The 17,067-nt window shown below is 36.8% G+C and overlaps 1 protein-coding gene across 4 annotated transcripts in view; it reads right to left on the minus strand.

Annotated features, from left to right (window-relative positions):
• CDKAL1 (CDK5 regulatory subunit associated protein 1 like 1) overlaps nt 1-17,067 on the minus strand; it is a 390,780-nt gene that overhangs the window by 101,944 nt on the left and 271,769 nt on the right. For all 4 annotated transcript variants that reach the window (XM_021389320.1, XM_021389318.1, XM_021389319.1 and 1 more), the window contains one exon: nt 2,313-2,493. In XM_021389320.1, coding sequence (XP_021244995.1) covers nt 2,313-2,493 — 181 coding nt within the window. The remainder of the gene's footprint in view (nt 1-2,312; nt 2,494-17,067) is intronic.

The following is a 17,067-nucleotide window of genomic DNA, read 5'->3' on the forward strand; positions in this document are numbered from 1 at the left end:
TACAGACAAAATTATTTTCATAGAATGAGATCCTACCAACAGTTTCACTGCAGAGAACACTGTTACAAACTTCCTGTAGAAGCACTAGCTCACACATTTGGACTGGTGGCATAATCCACTACATAAACGTACACCCAGACACTTGCACCTAATATTTCAATATCACTTATGTACTATTTCTTTCCCTATGCAAAAGCAATTAAAAAAAAGAAAGAAAACAGAAAGATGACATGAACAGTATTTTGTTAAAGGATGAAGTGCGCATAGCATGCATGGTGGCTTCTTCTCCTAGCAGAGCAACATACATGATAAGTTACTGGAGACAAGGAAAAAGAAATTATATGCCACATTCTTGCTAATGCAGGAGAGACCACTAGATTCTATCTAGAGGTTTTGTAAATGTAAAGCATAATACAGCACAATCTCCTTCCTCCCTCTTTGACTGGTTACTCTCCACTTCTAGAAACATGAAAGGACAAAGGATCTGAAGGTGTTCAAGGTCAGGTTGGATGGGGCCCTGGGCAGCCTGGTCTAGAGCCTGATTTAGTGGGTGGTAACCTATGGCAATGGGGTTGGAACTAGATGATCTTTAAGATTCCTTCCAACCCAAGCCATTCTGTGATTCTATGATCTCACAGGATTTTTTAAAGAACTACAGAAAGGAGGAAAAAAAAAATCTATTAATTATAGATTTTCCATCAGCTCTAGATTAGAGGTTTCATCTTTTTTGAGTGTTCTTACTCAAATCTAACTGTAAGCCAGTGCTAGAAATAAGAAGAAAGAATGTGAAATTGGGTTAAAATGATATTACTGCTTTCCACCCTAACCCTAACAATCCCAACCACAGAACAGCTAACACTCTTTTGATAAATTAGCTCTTCATACAATGTCTTCCCATGGCACACAGTTAAACAGAAGAGGACAAAAAAGCTATTTGCACCTCTTATGACAATTGTGCACCTACAAACTAGTGGATGGAAGAATATAAAACAAACAATTTTTCGGTTTTTAAGTTGCCTTACTTCCAAAAATTACATTTCTGCATATTTTTCACTTATATGACCTTATAAGAAGCATTCTAAACTAATAACAATAATTCAATTATGTCAGTTTGTTACACTAAGTATAATATTTCAATAACAGCTGTTTGTATCTGAAAACTGAGTATTTTCTATTAGGAGATTGACTTCAATAAATGAGTAATAATTACTCAAGAGGTACTTCTCTGAATAATAAACTGCAGAGGTCAGATACACTCATTTCCTATCTTCTGCAGCTGACATCTTACAGAATTCAGGGTATACACTGAGAGCAAGCAGAGACTTCACTTCACTTTCGGACATACAAGTGGTGGAATACAAGTACAACTATGTAGGTTTGACTTTGTATTAGAGTACTAGGATTAGCAAATGGAAATGAAGAGTTTTTATTCAAACAGACTTACATTGTTGGCCAACTTTCATTCTTACACTGATAGGAAATACAAGTGATATTCATGCCAGTAATAGTGAGACAATAATGATCTAAATTATTGTATTGGCAGTCTTCTACACTTTTTTGTTTGGAGATTCAGATCAGAAAAATTTGCAGAGTAATAAATTCAATTAAAAAATTAATACATTCATATATGATTCCTATCATTACTTACAAAAAACTATAATCAATCAAAATATAGTCAATAGCCACCTGCTTTCTATAGTAAAATGTTTTTTTTTTCCTCATATGACTCTGAGATGAGATGTTGGACTATAGGAAAGGTTCCACTTTTAAGTTAAAAGCAGAAAGAAAACATCTCAAAACTGAAAGACTAACTGCAAATTTCTTCAGTGGCCTTTAACGTACGGGCTGAAGGAAGACTGATTTTGTAAGCAGCGTATAAGGTGGTCTTGTGGAATTACTGTGTGCAAATTTGATATCTGACAAACAAATCACTGATTACTATTGCTCTGTTAAAACTTTCCACAATTATTCACAACAGGCTTAAGATTGCTGGAGTCACAGAAGTCTTAAAATGGGGAAAAAGAAACTGTAATTAATTAGCTACCATTCTTAGCACTTATTAAATCAAAACTTGATAGGAAAGACATGACTTCAGTATAACTACTATTTTACTCGTCCTAGCAATATAAACAATAATTAATGTATGACAAAGCACCCAGTGATCCAGCAAATCTCTAAAAGCAATTCAAGTAGTTACATAAATCTTTAATTGAATTGTAGCATAGTTTAGCAGAAAATCTACATTTTCATGCACATGCTTTGTGCATTTAAAAATATCTAAGTGTACAGTGGAGGAAGAGAATGTGTCTTACCAGTGCAGCTGGAACTTGAGGCATTTTTGCAGCAGGGGTTCCTGGGCGTGGGTAAAATTGATTAATAAATAAGCTTGGAAACTTGTACTGTTCTACAAGTTTCATTGTTTCTTGAAAATCTTCATCTGTCTCTCCTGGAAAACCACAGATGATGTCTGTAGCAATTGTTATTCCAGGCACTCTGTAAAGAAAGTAGAAATAAGCACTGAACTTAGGACATGTAAGTCTTATTCCCCTAAAAGCTAGCATACATAGACTTAAAACTCCTCAACTTCATCTACAGAAATTGAAGCCTAAAATGATCTTTGGAGAAACAAATAAATAAATAAAATGGTTGCTTTGTAACGAAAAATTCATTTGGTACTCAGCAGACAGCACAAGCAATGTAGAAGACACTGCAGCAAAAAATGGATCAGCATGACAACGCAAGAGTGAAAACACTTAGACTAACTCTTCCTTCATCAGAAATTCTAGGTGATCACAGATTTCTTTAAGTCTGATTACTTAATTTGTAACTTGTGTGACTTAGCCACTAAAATTTTTAACACTGCTTTCAAAAGAGATCAGGATATCCAGAAAAGGGGACTGGCATCTCATGGAGCCTAGAAATTGCAAACAAAAGATGCCAATAACGCATCTTTTAGTCACAATTTAATTTCTAACTCAGCGCTCCATAAAAGTCAACTATTCTTTGAACTAAAAGGAAAACAAAATACTTGAGCTCGCAGCCACTGAGCTCTCCTGTTTACCAAGTTCAACAGTTCCTAACTGTTGCACTTGGACTGAAGACACAGAACCCTTAAGCACATGGCCCAGAAAAATGAGTTCTTCAACCAAGAGATTACTGCATGGTATTTACAGAGCACTGTATGGGACCCTGGAGATATCGATGCAGTTTTCCAAATGTGATGATAGCCAGCTGGATGACCATTGCCTTATGAGAAGCTGGGAAACCTCTGCACTACTTTGCATCTCAGCCAGCTTGTTTTTAAAGTGGGAATAATGACAAACCTCTTCTGCTGAGAGGTAGAAATGATAGCGCTCACAGTGCTCCCTACTGACACAGACAAGGTTGTGGTTCCAGAAGAGTTGGTTTCTGGACAGTAATAATGATAAAGTGAAGAAAATATAATTTACGAGGAAAGGTAAGCACCCCATACAGATACTGGTAGTATCTGACTTAAAGTTGGTCTTGTTTCAAGTAGGGGGAATAGATGAGATGCTTTCTAGAGATCCCTTCCAATCTAAATAACTCCACAATACTTAGGTAGGCTATAGCAAGGGAACATCTGAGACCTATTTTCTTAGAGGTATCTTATTACAGTGTATCACCACAGAAAAAACAATGCTGTGGTTACAGTGGGCAGAGAAACTTGAACTGGCATAACCAAAAGAAAAACTTCCTGCAACAGTGAGGTCTACTGCAACAGGAGAATCTGTTGATAAAAGACCCAAGAAAGGGGAAGAGGAGAGTATTTTTCTTAGTAATTTGATTAGGCGCAATATTAGAACATGCACAGTTATATTCATCCCAACGTTTTTAACACAAACAGTATATGGTGGTAAATATCTTTTGTGACTATTTAAACTTAACAGAACAAAAGAGAATAATTTGTATATAGGTATTGGCAATGAGTTTATACTGAAGTAGAAGTCTTGGCCTCATTTTACATTTGCCAGCATATATAGTTAACTCCACTGGAATTTAGTAGACAATGTCTTGTTAGAATCTTCTTTCATTTTTTCCTTATGAAAAACGCTCGCAAAAGAAACAAACCAAATTCAGTTCCTTTCTGAGTTCATGAATTCACACTCAATTTTTTGAGATTTAAGTTAGACATTGAATTTGAATGTCAAACCAAAACCTGTAAAATACCAGACACTTTCAAGGAGTTACTCCAATAACCGTAAGTGGGAAACAAACTGAAAATTACACAGAACAGCAAAAATTCCCAAACTGTTGGTTAAACTGCTTCAATCCTCATAGGATTCTTAAGGCTGACACAGTGCAAGATAAAAGGTTCTACAACGTGATTTTATAAATGTTACAAATGTTTTGTGCAGTAACAGTAAGCTTATGGAAGAAAAAAGTACATTACTTCATAAATCACTATCACATAACATCAGCTGCCATTTCTCAGAACATGCACAGAACATTCACTCATTTGACAAAACCATTATAATGAAGTTATTTTAATCGTTTTAATGACACTATCAGAAGCAGTCAAAGCATTTATTACCAATGGTAGTAGTAATACCATCCTTTATAAAGGTTTGGTTGTTTCTATAGCAACATGAATTATAAGGTCCAATCAAGCTAGATACAATAAAATATGCTATTTTTCTCCATAACACCAGTTGTCACTCAGTTAAAAGGAAATTACATATTCTAAAAATTCATAAACGGTACAAATGTCTGAACTCCATTTGGTGATAAGGTGTTAATTATCTTAGTAATTAGATTTCTTTCTGGATGGAATTATTACACACAAAGAAAAGTTAGGGTTTGAAAAGAGAATAAGGGCCATGGTATACTCAGCAACGGCAATTAATTACAGTTCAATCCACTATGGCTGCCCCAAATACAACACTGTATTGCACATTTTTATACCACTGTTGATTATACTGTTCAAAAAGAAGTCTTCAGTGGAGGGGGAAGATATATGAGATTTCACTCAGAATAAATTCCAGTTACTGACAAAAATCATGCTCTTAGCCTTTCTCTAAGCACTAATGGACAAAAATGAGTGGAATTAGCTCCATACAAAGCATAATTTCTTAATGAAATACATGATTAAGAAAAACATACTGTAGAAAAATATAAGACAGATACACATTTGAAAATTAAGGCAACCTCTGCTCTGACAGTCTGGAACAAAGCAGCACAAAGTTCTTTACTGCATAGACTGAGAAGATTTTTGAAGATTTGTCCCAGATGTGAAATGCAATGTAAAATTACAAAAGAATAAATCTGTTGTGTCACAGTAAATCTTATTTTTTTAAAAAATGAAATGCAGTTACCCTGAAGTAAACAAAGAAAAAATAGCTGAACATCTCCAACAAGCATTTTGTGCCATTTACTAAACAAATACATCTACAGTAAGTCTCAAAAAATCCACTCACAGCACACTTTTTTTCCTAAGGTCAGTAGAGAAGCTCCATGCTACACCATATAGTGAATCAAGAATACAGTGATTCTTAAGAAACATAAATTGTTTCATTTTTTTTTCCTACAAAAAAAGCATAATGCTTTAAATCTACAGAAGGCTAGATGCTCTTTAGAGCCTTGATGACGGAGGTAGTCAGTGTGTTTCAGTATTTTTGAGAAAAGAATACTTAAACTTCACCAGTCCTATAAAACCCCCTCATAATCCTGACCAGTGCCTAGAAAGAATGTGTATAATCATTTTAACTAGCAATCAGAAGTCTTGCAAAACTTTTTCTCTGAAGTGTATGGGAACTGCTGAGTCATGGCCTGAACCACTGATTGAACACCTAGAGGAGAGACCCAGTCAGCCCTGGGAGCACAGGTGAAAGCAATTCCCCTGTGTGACCAGAAGGGGTGGAGCCAGGCTGCACCCCTCTTAGACCTCATTTAAGGGCTGACTCCCCCAAGGAAGGATCTCTTTCTGGAGATCCCTCCTTGGTGGAGCTTTTTCCTGAGAACGCAGAATCTACTGATAGGGGTGAGTGATCTACTTCCCTTCCTTTGTAGCACCTTGCTAAAAAGGAAGTCATACCGGTCCTTCCACCTCTTTTGTAATGCCTTTTCCATCATGTTTGTCCTTCTGATCGCTACACTGAAGACATACTATTGTCTCCATTCAGCTTGGGAAAGTGAGAAGAAAAGTGTCGAAAGTTGACTCTCAGAACATTTTACAATAAAATTATGGTATTCCAGAAAAAAAAACCTGAATTTGAGCAATAATTAATACCATCTATAAGATAATACAGTCCTCATGGTCAGGGTTCCTCACCATATTCTTTCATTTTTGTCCCTCCACATAGGCAAATCCCTTCCATTAGCACAAGGAAAGTTATGTTCTATCATCCTAAACAGGATGAGCCATACAATCACCATCATTCTGAGCAGCATTCTAACTATCCAAAAATGAGCAAGAAATTCACCTTACAGTACAGCCCATTTTATTGTGGAGCTGTATGGTCCAGCACACTTCAAAACAATCACAAACAAGTGCTAAGAGGTCATATGCCCAAAGCCTCTCAGAAAGGAGAAATGAATGTGTTTGAAATGACAGAGAAATACATTTTACCCTCTATCTGAAACCAAGCCAAGCACTCCTCCTGGGTCAGAGAAAAAATGTGTTCTACCTCCCAAATGAGAGACTGATGCCTGGGATCACAGTCTATGAACACAATCTATGTTACTGCTGCCATGAGAGTGGCTTCCTCACAGTTCACAGGCATACGAGGGAAGCTCCAAGTAAGTCCCGAAGAATAAACATGGTTCAGGCAAGCTGTGTGCTACTACATTTCTGCATGTCCTGAAGCTCTGCTTGCTGAGGTACCTCTGTTGCACATTGTCAACCAGCAGGCAGTGCAGACTAACCTTCATTGTGACGAGCTTCCTGCTCATTTCTGTTCAGGGGACTTGGCTGCTGCTGTTACAGAAAATAGAAACTGGACTAGCAGTAACAGAAGTACAGCAGCTATTACAGTGAGTTACCACAAATGAATTCACCAACAGAGGAAAGTCAGAGAACTCTTGATGGAATGTGAGCTGGGAATAAAATGTGAAACAAAATCCCTGGTAGACTGATTTAGGAAATCACCTCCTCAAGTGACCACCTGAAATTCTTTTGCATGATTGCATATTTTTTCCCATTCTCCTTGCAGTAATTAACACTGAAATCCAGCCATGACGCAAAGCCACCAACTGGTTCTTAACCAAGATCCTCCAGCCCTCCCACCATAACAAAATACTGGAACAGAATAAGTAGCTCTGTGAATAAATTCAAAATAACACATTCTTAGAGAAAGGTGTAAGAACTGCCTGGGAAGTCTAGAGTAACTTAAATCAAAACCAAAAATGTGATGACCTAGAAACTGCTCAATTCTTAGATTAGAACTTCACACTAAAAAAAAAACATTAGAAAGAAAAAGCTGAATTCTTACACAACATAAACCCAGTCTCCTCTGAAGAAGAACCTTTATGCAGCATATGTCCCTTTAGGAAACCTGAAAATGAAATCCAGATAATAAATTTAAGTTAAATGATTTAAAGCTGACTGAGAGTTGGTCTTTGAAGCATATTTACAGAACTTAACAGGCATCTCAACATGCCATACTGAGTTGGAGCTGAAGGTAGCAGCTGCATCTTCCTCGAGACTGCATGGTCCTCCAGGCCTTTCTTTCCCCATTTTCTTTTTTTCCTCTAAAAAGCCAGTCTTGTGGGATAAAGAACCAACCTTGTGGGATTTCTGACTGACTTGTACTGCCCACTGAGGAGTCCTATGAGCTGAAGCAGAAAGGAAACAGGCTACTCAGGTGGAAGCACTGCCTCTGTCAAAGTCTAGGAATAAGATGAAATCTCGCCCTATCTCTCCCTTGACTCCACAAAGATTAACCTGTGAATTAAGCCATGGAGAGCTCTCCACACTTTCAGAAAGCCTACCTCAGATCTGAGACCCTCCTGTACTTCTCTCTATCTTTCTCTTCCCATGGACTATGAATCCAGCACAGCCCAGGGTACACCTCATTTAAGCATCTGGAGCTTGGGGAATAAACCTGAACATAATTTCTGAAGCAAAGGCATTTCCATCTTTTTAAGATTTACCATAAATTATGCCAAGGATGTACAGACTTCTAAGAAATGGATATCCACTGACAATGTTTTTCTTACTAATCCTTTCCATGTGCTTTTAAAACTAGTAAATAGTGTACAAGTCAAAAACCTTTTGAGAAAAGATGAGCTCTTTTAAATTGTCACGTCAATTGCTCTAAACACGTAATGCCATCACAGAAATAATCAGGCCAAACAGTAGGGGAGATCAGAATATCACTTCTTTTTAATATTTTAAAAACACTACTATAAAATTAAGCAATAAAAGTAAAAATGGCAAGACAGGGCGTATATTTCAGACTGCAATATAATTACAGCACAGTATAAAAGAACACAGAGATGGCAAGACATTGCACTGAACATGGCTAGGGAGTAAGACTTCAATTAAAAAAACATACATAGTATAGAAGTAGTAGCTGTTTCTGCTCTTCTGTATTTAGTATCAATATCTTTGACTTCAAGCATTGTTTAAGTTTAAAACACCTTACATTTGCTTATATAAAACTGTCCTAGACTTGGACCACTGAAAATAGGAATTTACCACATTTTGATGGAATTTTTATGAATTGTGTAATAAATGTATATTGGAAAAAAAACGCATACTACATCTAGTGGCGTCAAACACAATCACGTACTGAGGGGAATGGGTGAAATCTGTGGACTCACTCTCTAAAGCAGAAAACTGCTATTATTTTCTTGCTAGTGCAAGAAAAAAAACAGAAATTCATTCAATAAAATATCATGCTTAAACATCATTATTTTTAAACTGGGTTACAAATTAGTTATCCAGACCTTCTGTTTTATCACTTTTAGCAAATTTCGACCTGTTTACAGTGTGCATATTTCTATCAAATACAGTAGCATGAGATTCCACCCTGGCAGGGCACCTGCTAGCATCTTTCATTCATGTACGAGTTTCAACAGCAAAGCAATTAAATTATCTCAAATATTTTAAAATGTTCTCTGTTACCATCTAACACAATTCTAGGCTGCCTAACAAACCAGTTTTCCTTCACCTCATAGTTTGCATGCATCACAGAGAAGATATTTTTTTTGTTGTTACTGTTAGTAGAAGTCTATAAAGGGTTCATTTACAAGTAGACTCACTAGTCTACTTTCACACAACAATAAACATTGGCTAATATTTATTGTTTCAAGTAAGTTATATGATGTATATGTATGTAAAATGCATAATCTTAAGATTTTTTTCTTATTACTGCTTTCACAGCTTGGATCCATGCCTGGATGATGTCTCAGACACAACAAAGCAGACAAAGAAACTGTAATGCCATATTGTATTTATAGTGTGACTTTTTTTTCTTCTATTAAAAAAAAAAAAAGGAACAAAAAACAACAACAAACAGTGAAAACAAAGCCTAGACATGACCCCAGAGCAAACCTCAATCTATACCTGCAGACTTTCCTGAAGAAGACTATATATGCAAATATACACACAGGAAAATAATTGGGAAGACCACAAATTCTACCACATAATTCAGAAGTGGTTCATAATGAGACACTTCAGATTTCCAGAGTAGCAGAAACTGCATACTAAGCCCAGCCTTACAACTAGAGAACCACTGTGTGCAATCTGGTTTTTGTATTCTACATTTTACAAAGCACTGGAAGGGATTTCCACGGGGGGAAATGTTGCAGCTGAGCTCTGTGATCTGCAACAACTTCAAACTCATTTGCAAATGCAGCTTACAAGGTGTTTTTTAAACTGTGGAGCCATTAACAGTTTTGATGCTAGTGCATCAAAACTTGCATCCATCAGCCTTGGAAAGGCTGCACAACAGTATCTGCAATCAATATAGACTGAGAGCAAGAATTAGTATTTTCTATCACTGTTCTTTACGAAGCCCTCCTCATGCCCCAAAAGAGCTTGTTCAGAAACTGGGCTGAATGACACCATGAGACAACCAGGAGACCTCATTTCCAGAAACGAACCTCAGAAGGTAGGGAGGATCCCATGTGAGGTGGGATTCGGTCTGTCCTTAGTGCTGGGGAATACTGACCTGGATAAAATATATTTCTTAACTGACATGGCTCACTGGCTGAGGATGAAGGAGTACTCCCTACTCTCTTTAAACAATTACAGTGAGGGCTGCTAGTGTTCCTATTAGATGCAGTCAAAATATTTCATAAGAAATACTGTAATACTTCCCATTATCAATTTTGTCACACACAAAAAAACCCACACATAAACAAAACAAAAATTACCCCAAGCCCACATCACAGTTAAGAGTTGGACAAACTTTATTCAGCTATAGGGTGTTTTACCCTTCCCATAAAATGAAACATTTTACATAACTCCAGTACAGATTTATAACTTCAGATCATCATTGTTTTATGATAAAAAAAAAATGAACGACGCAAGACAAAAAGCTCAACATCCTTAAAGTTCATTTCCATTCAAACTCTAATAAATACCATCTGCTGTGTACTTTAGGGATATAATACCCGTCAAAAACTCAGCCGTATTATGAGAACCGGCACCAAGTTGATCTGAAATGCATATTTGAACAGATGTGTTTAAATTACATCTCTCCATCTATCCACATGCATAAATTCAGAATAAGCATGTGTTGATTTAAAATGCGTAAAAAAGGGATTTAGAGTTGCATCGAAAGTGAACAGCATCTCAGTGGATCAAGGCTCACATTACTAAAGGTCATTACTAAAAATAAAGTTTGAATTTACTGAGGGTTGCACCAGGGACCTGTTTTGGGGAATGTACTTAATGCTTGCTGCACTAACTTCCTATGGCTCTTCACTGTTTAACATAAGAGCTGTCAGGCATGGCCAGAAATAATAGGATCTCAGTCATGACTAGCTGAGAACATTATAAATTTTTTCTCTGTCTGACACAATACTTATCACCAATACTGAATGTCTTGGGCTCTGAGGACCCATCCATGTCTCCTTCAGTGACAGTCATTTAGCTCTTCATTCTGACATAGAAATCAGGCACAGAAACCAAAATGATTAACATGCCTTTTTGGCATGATTAAATCCAATGAAAAAAACCTGCAAGCTGTGCTCCACTAACAAATGCTAATTAAAGAAGAAAAATCCTTCTGAACTCTTTTTCCTCCCACTATAATCTATTATCTAGTAATGGTTCAGGGACTTTGAAGATAAGGTAGATCAGATCAAAAGTCCACCTAAGCCCAGGCATCTGGTAATAGCAATGGCCACCAGCAGAAGCCCAGGGAAGTGTGCAAAATGTATGGTCCCCCAGAATCCCTTCCTCCTTCCAACAATGGGATTTTGTCAGGTGGTTTTATAACCAGCAGACTGTGATGGACTGTTCCTCCACTAACTCGTCCAGTCTGCCCTTGAATCCCAAGCCCTCCAGCTCATACAAGCTTACTGTCAGAAAAAAAGCTTGTTTGCTCTGAGCCTGCCACTTGCTAAACCTATTTGATGCCTCCGAATGCTTAGACTGGGAAAGACAAGCAATAATTCTATTCACTTTCTCAACACTTACTCATGATTTTATTGACTTCTGTTCTAGTCCTTCTTGTTGCACTGCTTTTCCAGTCTGAAGAGTCCTTAATTTCCTTTGTGTGACAGATCCCTTGTACTTCTGATATCTCCGTTAGTCTTCACGATATCATTTCGCATGGTAACATTTTTGACAGAGGTGTTGACAGCATTCAGCAATACAGGCATGAGAAGATAAAAATCTCTGAAAGTATTTGTAAAATTAAGACAAACGTGCTGCCGTTCTCGTTTTTCTTTCAGGTGTAGGTTCATTTTTTTTCTAGTACGCAGGTAGCAAAAGGTAATGGAAATTATAGGAGGCGAGGGAAAGGAGAGAAGCCTCAGTAAGAGTTGTTTAATTGTAAGACAAATGTAAGTAAAGAATCAGTATTTCCTATCTAGAGAAATATAACACCCCCAAACTTCATTAATACACACTGTCATGTTTCAAAATATACTTTGAGACCAGACTCTGCACCACAGACAGCAGACTGGTTGAAATCCCTTTCTCGTATGAACAGTGTTAAAATTCAGGAAAACAGGACTCGGACTACTGCTAGGTAGCATGGAAAAACAGAAACCGCCAAACAGAACATGGACAAAATAAATTTTCTCCTCTACTGCAATACAGACATCATGGTGAGTCTCATTCTGACTGCTTCACGTGAGAAGCCTGGGATTATCAGCATATCCACATTATCTTTAAATCTATATCAGCTTTTGCCTCTTTCTGAGCTATTATCAAAGCGAAATTAAAAATAAAACACACGTTAACTGTCATTAAAAAAGACTGATGAACATGTCATCACAAGAATAAAGCTGAGCACAGACTGTCTGAAAAAAGACTGTGCAGGTGACTTTAGCTGGGTATTAAGTAAATGGGAAGCAACAGCCCTCTCCTTATTAAACTACTTCCCCCTAAGGAATGCATCTGATGAAAGTGAGACACTTTTTGCAAGATGCAGTGGGATAGGTGGAGTCTTACAAAATAAGTAACCCAGAACACCCACCAAAATCTCAAGCAGGTTTCCAAGACAGGCTAAAATCAGCAACATGGGGAGGAGGGGAACAGAAGAAGAACAGAATTTCAAATCTTCATCTTAAGCAGAATCACCAATGGACAAAGGAAGAAAATTAAGAACTAGAATTGCTCTTGGGTCAATGTTTTATTCCAAAATTTCATTTCAAGATCATTTATATTAAGAACTTCTGCAGTACAGTGAAAGATAGAAGAATGGCGCCCAGCAAGACAAACATTAAAGCAACACAGATTTTGAGGAAAATATACTCAGCTCAAAAGAGTTACTGAAAACAGCTGACAGATTTAGAAAGACATAATTCCCACATCACAAGCTACACAAACAATTTGGCTGGATATTTTTCTGCCTATTACTTTGTGAGAAATCATTACATAAAGTGTTTTCCACTTGCAAATATCTATATTGGAAGGATCAAGACTGCGAAGAGAACAGCAGTTAACTCATGCACAACGTGCACTAAATTTAACACACTATTCCACTCCATGTTCAAAGTACCTAATAAAATACAATTTATACCACACCAATCACACAAAACACAGTTCCTTATTTGCTACATACTTACCAAGAAAATACTTAGAAAATATGTTGTTAAAACTAAATACCAGAACCCCAGATTTAACAGAGAGGCAGGGTAGTTAAATACATTTAGAACACAATTCACGTACTCTAACTAAAAAGCTGAGCAGTTTTACACCAGACAGTAGTTACTGTGCACTGCTAAGTGTTCTCAAGTTTTCAGAGGCAGTATCCCACAAAAAAATGCTAGCAGTCTGGTTTTCAGGGATGCTATCATCAACTTACAAGTGTATAACATTACCACCTCTGAAGATGACAGGCTTCAAGTGTCTGAATATGGGAACAAACATCGGTGGTGTATAATGTTTGAGATGAAGGCTTTTGAAAGTAAACAAATAATAGAAAAATATCAAAGCAGAACAGCATTTTGGATAGCAATAGTACGATGGCTATAATTCTGTGTTCCTGCACAGAGGTGTTCATAATTGCAGACCTGAGTCCCAGTTATTTTTCAGGACTAACATCTACAAAGAGGATGTAGGGGGCAATGCTTCTGGACAGACTTAAGATTTATGGCCTTATAAAAGGAAGATCTAGTAGATTAACATTTTTTACTGTCATGCTCTAGCAGTTCTTCCTTAAAAAGCAATTATTTTCATATGATCATATAGAAAAAGGTTGTGTAGGGCATTACTACTTCTGTGAGCAGCATAAAAAGCAAATTTGAATAACAATAAATACATTTTTCAGTACTGTAAGTGTCATACTTGGCTCAAAATCCCACATATACACCCTCACCGCCCACATAAAGATTCAAAACTTCTACTGCGTAACCTCAGTGTTTTTCAGTTTTACTTCATGCTACTCTGGCAAAGGTGACAATCTGGTCTTAAATTTCCAGAACAAAGTGAGACATGAGCTTTGTGATGTGCTTGAAACATAGCTGTACATAGCTCTGGAATTAAAATTTCAGAGATAACACTTCAGAATCAGAAACAATGCTATTTTCTCATTAAGTCAAAACCCATGAGCTTAACTTCAAAGATATCCAGTGTGCTTTACTAATGAAGGTGTGATAAGGTAATGCAAATTATGTTCCCAAAGAACACAATGCAATATAACTTGGATCACTGGGAAACAGAGAATCTATCTTGCAACAATAACTTTCAAGAAATTATTTAGCAAATTTTCCAAGGTAAGTGTGTGCAAAGAATTATTCATTCATGTAAAAACTAATTAGAATGATATCATGGAAGAAGTCAGTCAGCGAGCATCACTGGAGTGATAGCATGCAACAAATACTGTCTGGAGACCACTCTCTCATTTAAGTCCTGACATGTTCTGATAGCAATCTGAATTAAAAAGAAATATGCAGCAAGTATTAAACTTATTAGCAAGCACAGTTCAGACAATCGGTTGGAAGAATAACAAAAGTATAGATAAGTAATAAGAAGTATCTTCACTGATTTAAGAAACAGTGGAGCTTTTTTTTTTTTAAATTCTCAGTGATGACTGTTAAGATGGAGAAAGGTTAAACTGAAGCACTTCTTAAGATTGTACTCAAGATGAATAAATGTAACACCAATAAGTAAAAATATTTTTTTTTTAGATTTTGTTTGCTGGCTTATATTCTAAATCAGCAAGAAAATCTACAGTAACAACAATAAAAATCTTTTTATAGTCCTAGAGGGTTCAACACATTGCCATATCCTAGAAATAGGTACTTTTCTCAAAAGTCATCCTAATTTAGCTATAAAGGATCAAAACTGATCTTGAAGCTAGGTGATACTACATCAGCTTTCCTGGTGCATTTGCATCCCTTGAAACATGGCCAGCTGGTCAGTTTCAGAAACACTGGTGAAGTCTCTGAAAGAAAAGGCAAAACCCTTTTCCAAGAGGAAAAAAACAAAGGAGGGGAGGGGCGTGAGAGGGAGCAGTAAAGCAGTGAAGATGATGCATCCTAGATCAAGACCGACTAACACAAATGAACTTGCTTTTTACCTCAAGTTAGCAGCTGGAGATGCAAGTTTCTGAGTAGCCCAGAGGATTAGATGCTAGCTGCTAGGCAAAGATGAAAAGACCCTCCTCTCTCTTCACCACTCTTCAATGTCATTGAATGAATATGTGCAATTTGATAAGAAAGAGCATAACTATCTGTTGGGTATACCGACTTGATTCAGAGCACAGCAATAATATCTGAAGATGAGGGGTAAACAGATTTTCTTGTGTCTTGAAAAAGGCACTGATAAGAAGACCTGGCACATGAAGAACCCAGACAGCTCCTGAGACTTCCACAGTTAGAACATTAGGCAGCATGAATACTACCGAAAATGAAACAAGAACCAGCAGAACAAGGCAACTGCTCAAGAACTGTATAGTGTGGAAAACAATAAAGTTTAGGAAATCCCCTAAGAGTTGGTAGGAGTCAAAGAAAAAAAAAAAGCAATACAATACTTATGAAATTTTATACAATAGACAGAATAGAACTCCCCTAAAAATATAAAAGGCTAACAGTGACGCCCCCACTCACTTGTTACTATTGGAGCAGACGTAAGCTGCAAAATTAAAGTAAACCAATACTGAAAAATCTGAAAAATATTTCAAAAGAATGGAATGAGGTGGTTATATATACTTGATTTTGTAAGATGAAGATCAGTTGGAATGCAATAGTTACTCTTCTCATTACTCGTCAGTCTGCTGAAGACCTGGAACCTGGAAAGTCAGTCACGTGCCATGTCACACACAAATGTAGCTTTTTGACTATCCATGAGACATGAAGAATTCTTAGGCAAAAAGATGGATTAACTACAACATAACACTGTAAATTCTCAAGCTGAAATCAAGTGCCTGAGTTTAATGTGGCAGGCTTAGACTTAGCATGGACACTGGCCTTCCCACTACAAGAAAAACAAAAAATTTGTTGTAAATGGGGATCAAAAGGAAGCAGAAAATCAGGATCACTGAGGACAAAGCAAGCTGAATCCTGAAGAGATTTTTTATCATACTATAATGATAGGCATCAATCTCTAGACAGTAATCAGTAAAATTAGTTACCGATTAGAAATATGGCAGAGAAGAAAACTAAGGATTAAGTGAAAAACAGAAATGAGAGTTCCATTTGTTACATAGAGAATATTCATCAATGAATGCAAAGCTTCACCTACACAACAGCATTATGAAAACTCATCTCATGTGATTGGGAGTTACAGACACTTTTTAAAGTAAGAATTTATAAAGCAGAATATCTACAGAAATTATTGATTAATGTAACCAGAATCATGACTAGTAATTTCAGAACAAACCTCTTTAGGTTAAAGACTCAGTTTTTCATTACCTCAGGCAGTCTGTAGTGTCTAACAGTGGGATCATCATGGGCTGAGAGTATCTATCAAACTTACAAAGATCCCATTTCCCGGAGTTAAAACATTTCTTTGGGCTTTTTCCAAGTCTCACAAATTTAGTAGAAGGATGTATAATGAGAACACAAGCTCCTGCACCTGAAGGTTGCTCCTTACCAAAGCTCTCAAATTTGGCTCTCTGTGGAGCAAATGAAGGTGCCACTTGAATACTTCAGAGATGGGACTGTGAGTGATTTCCTTCACAAAAAAATAAACAAAAAAAAATATAACTTTAAATTCAGGAAGTAAATATGTCTGAAGATACACTGGGTCAGAAATTACATTCTTCTTTAGAAGAAAAATCCTCAGCATATTAGAGGACAAATTTCACGATAGAACTTGAAAAAACAATAAGAATTAATCAAAAGTACTAGATGAGGATATAAAGCAAATGTGAAACAAGTTTTTGTGACAGAATTAGCAAGCAAGATGTTCCAACTCAGCCACAAGTCAAGGGAAGTTGACAGAACAATTAATTTCTGTGCAAACTGTGCACAAGGGATAGGAAG

Source organism: Numida meleagris, chromosome 2 (assembly GCF_002078875.1).
Source record: "Numida meleagris isolate 19003 breed g44 Domestic line chromosome 2, NumMel1.0, whole genome shotgun sequence".
NCBI lineage: Eukaryota > Metazoa > Chordata > Aves > Galliformes > Numididae > Numida > Numida meleagris.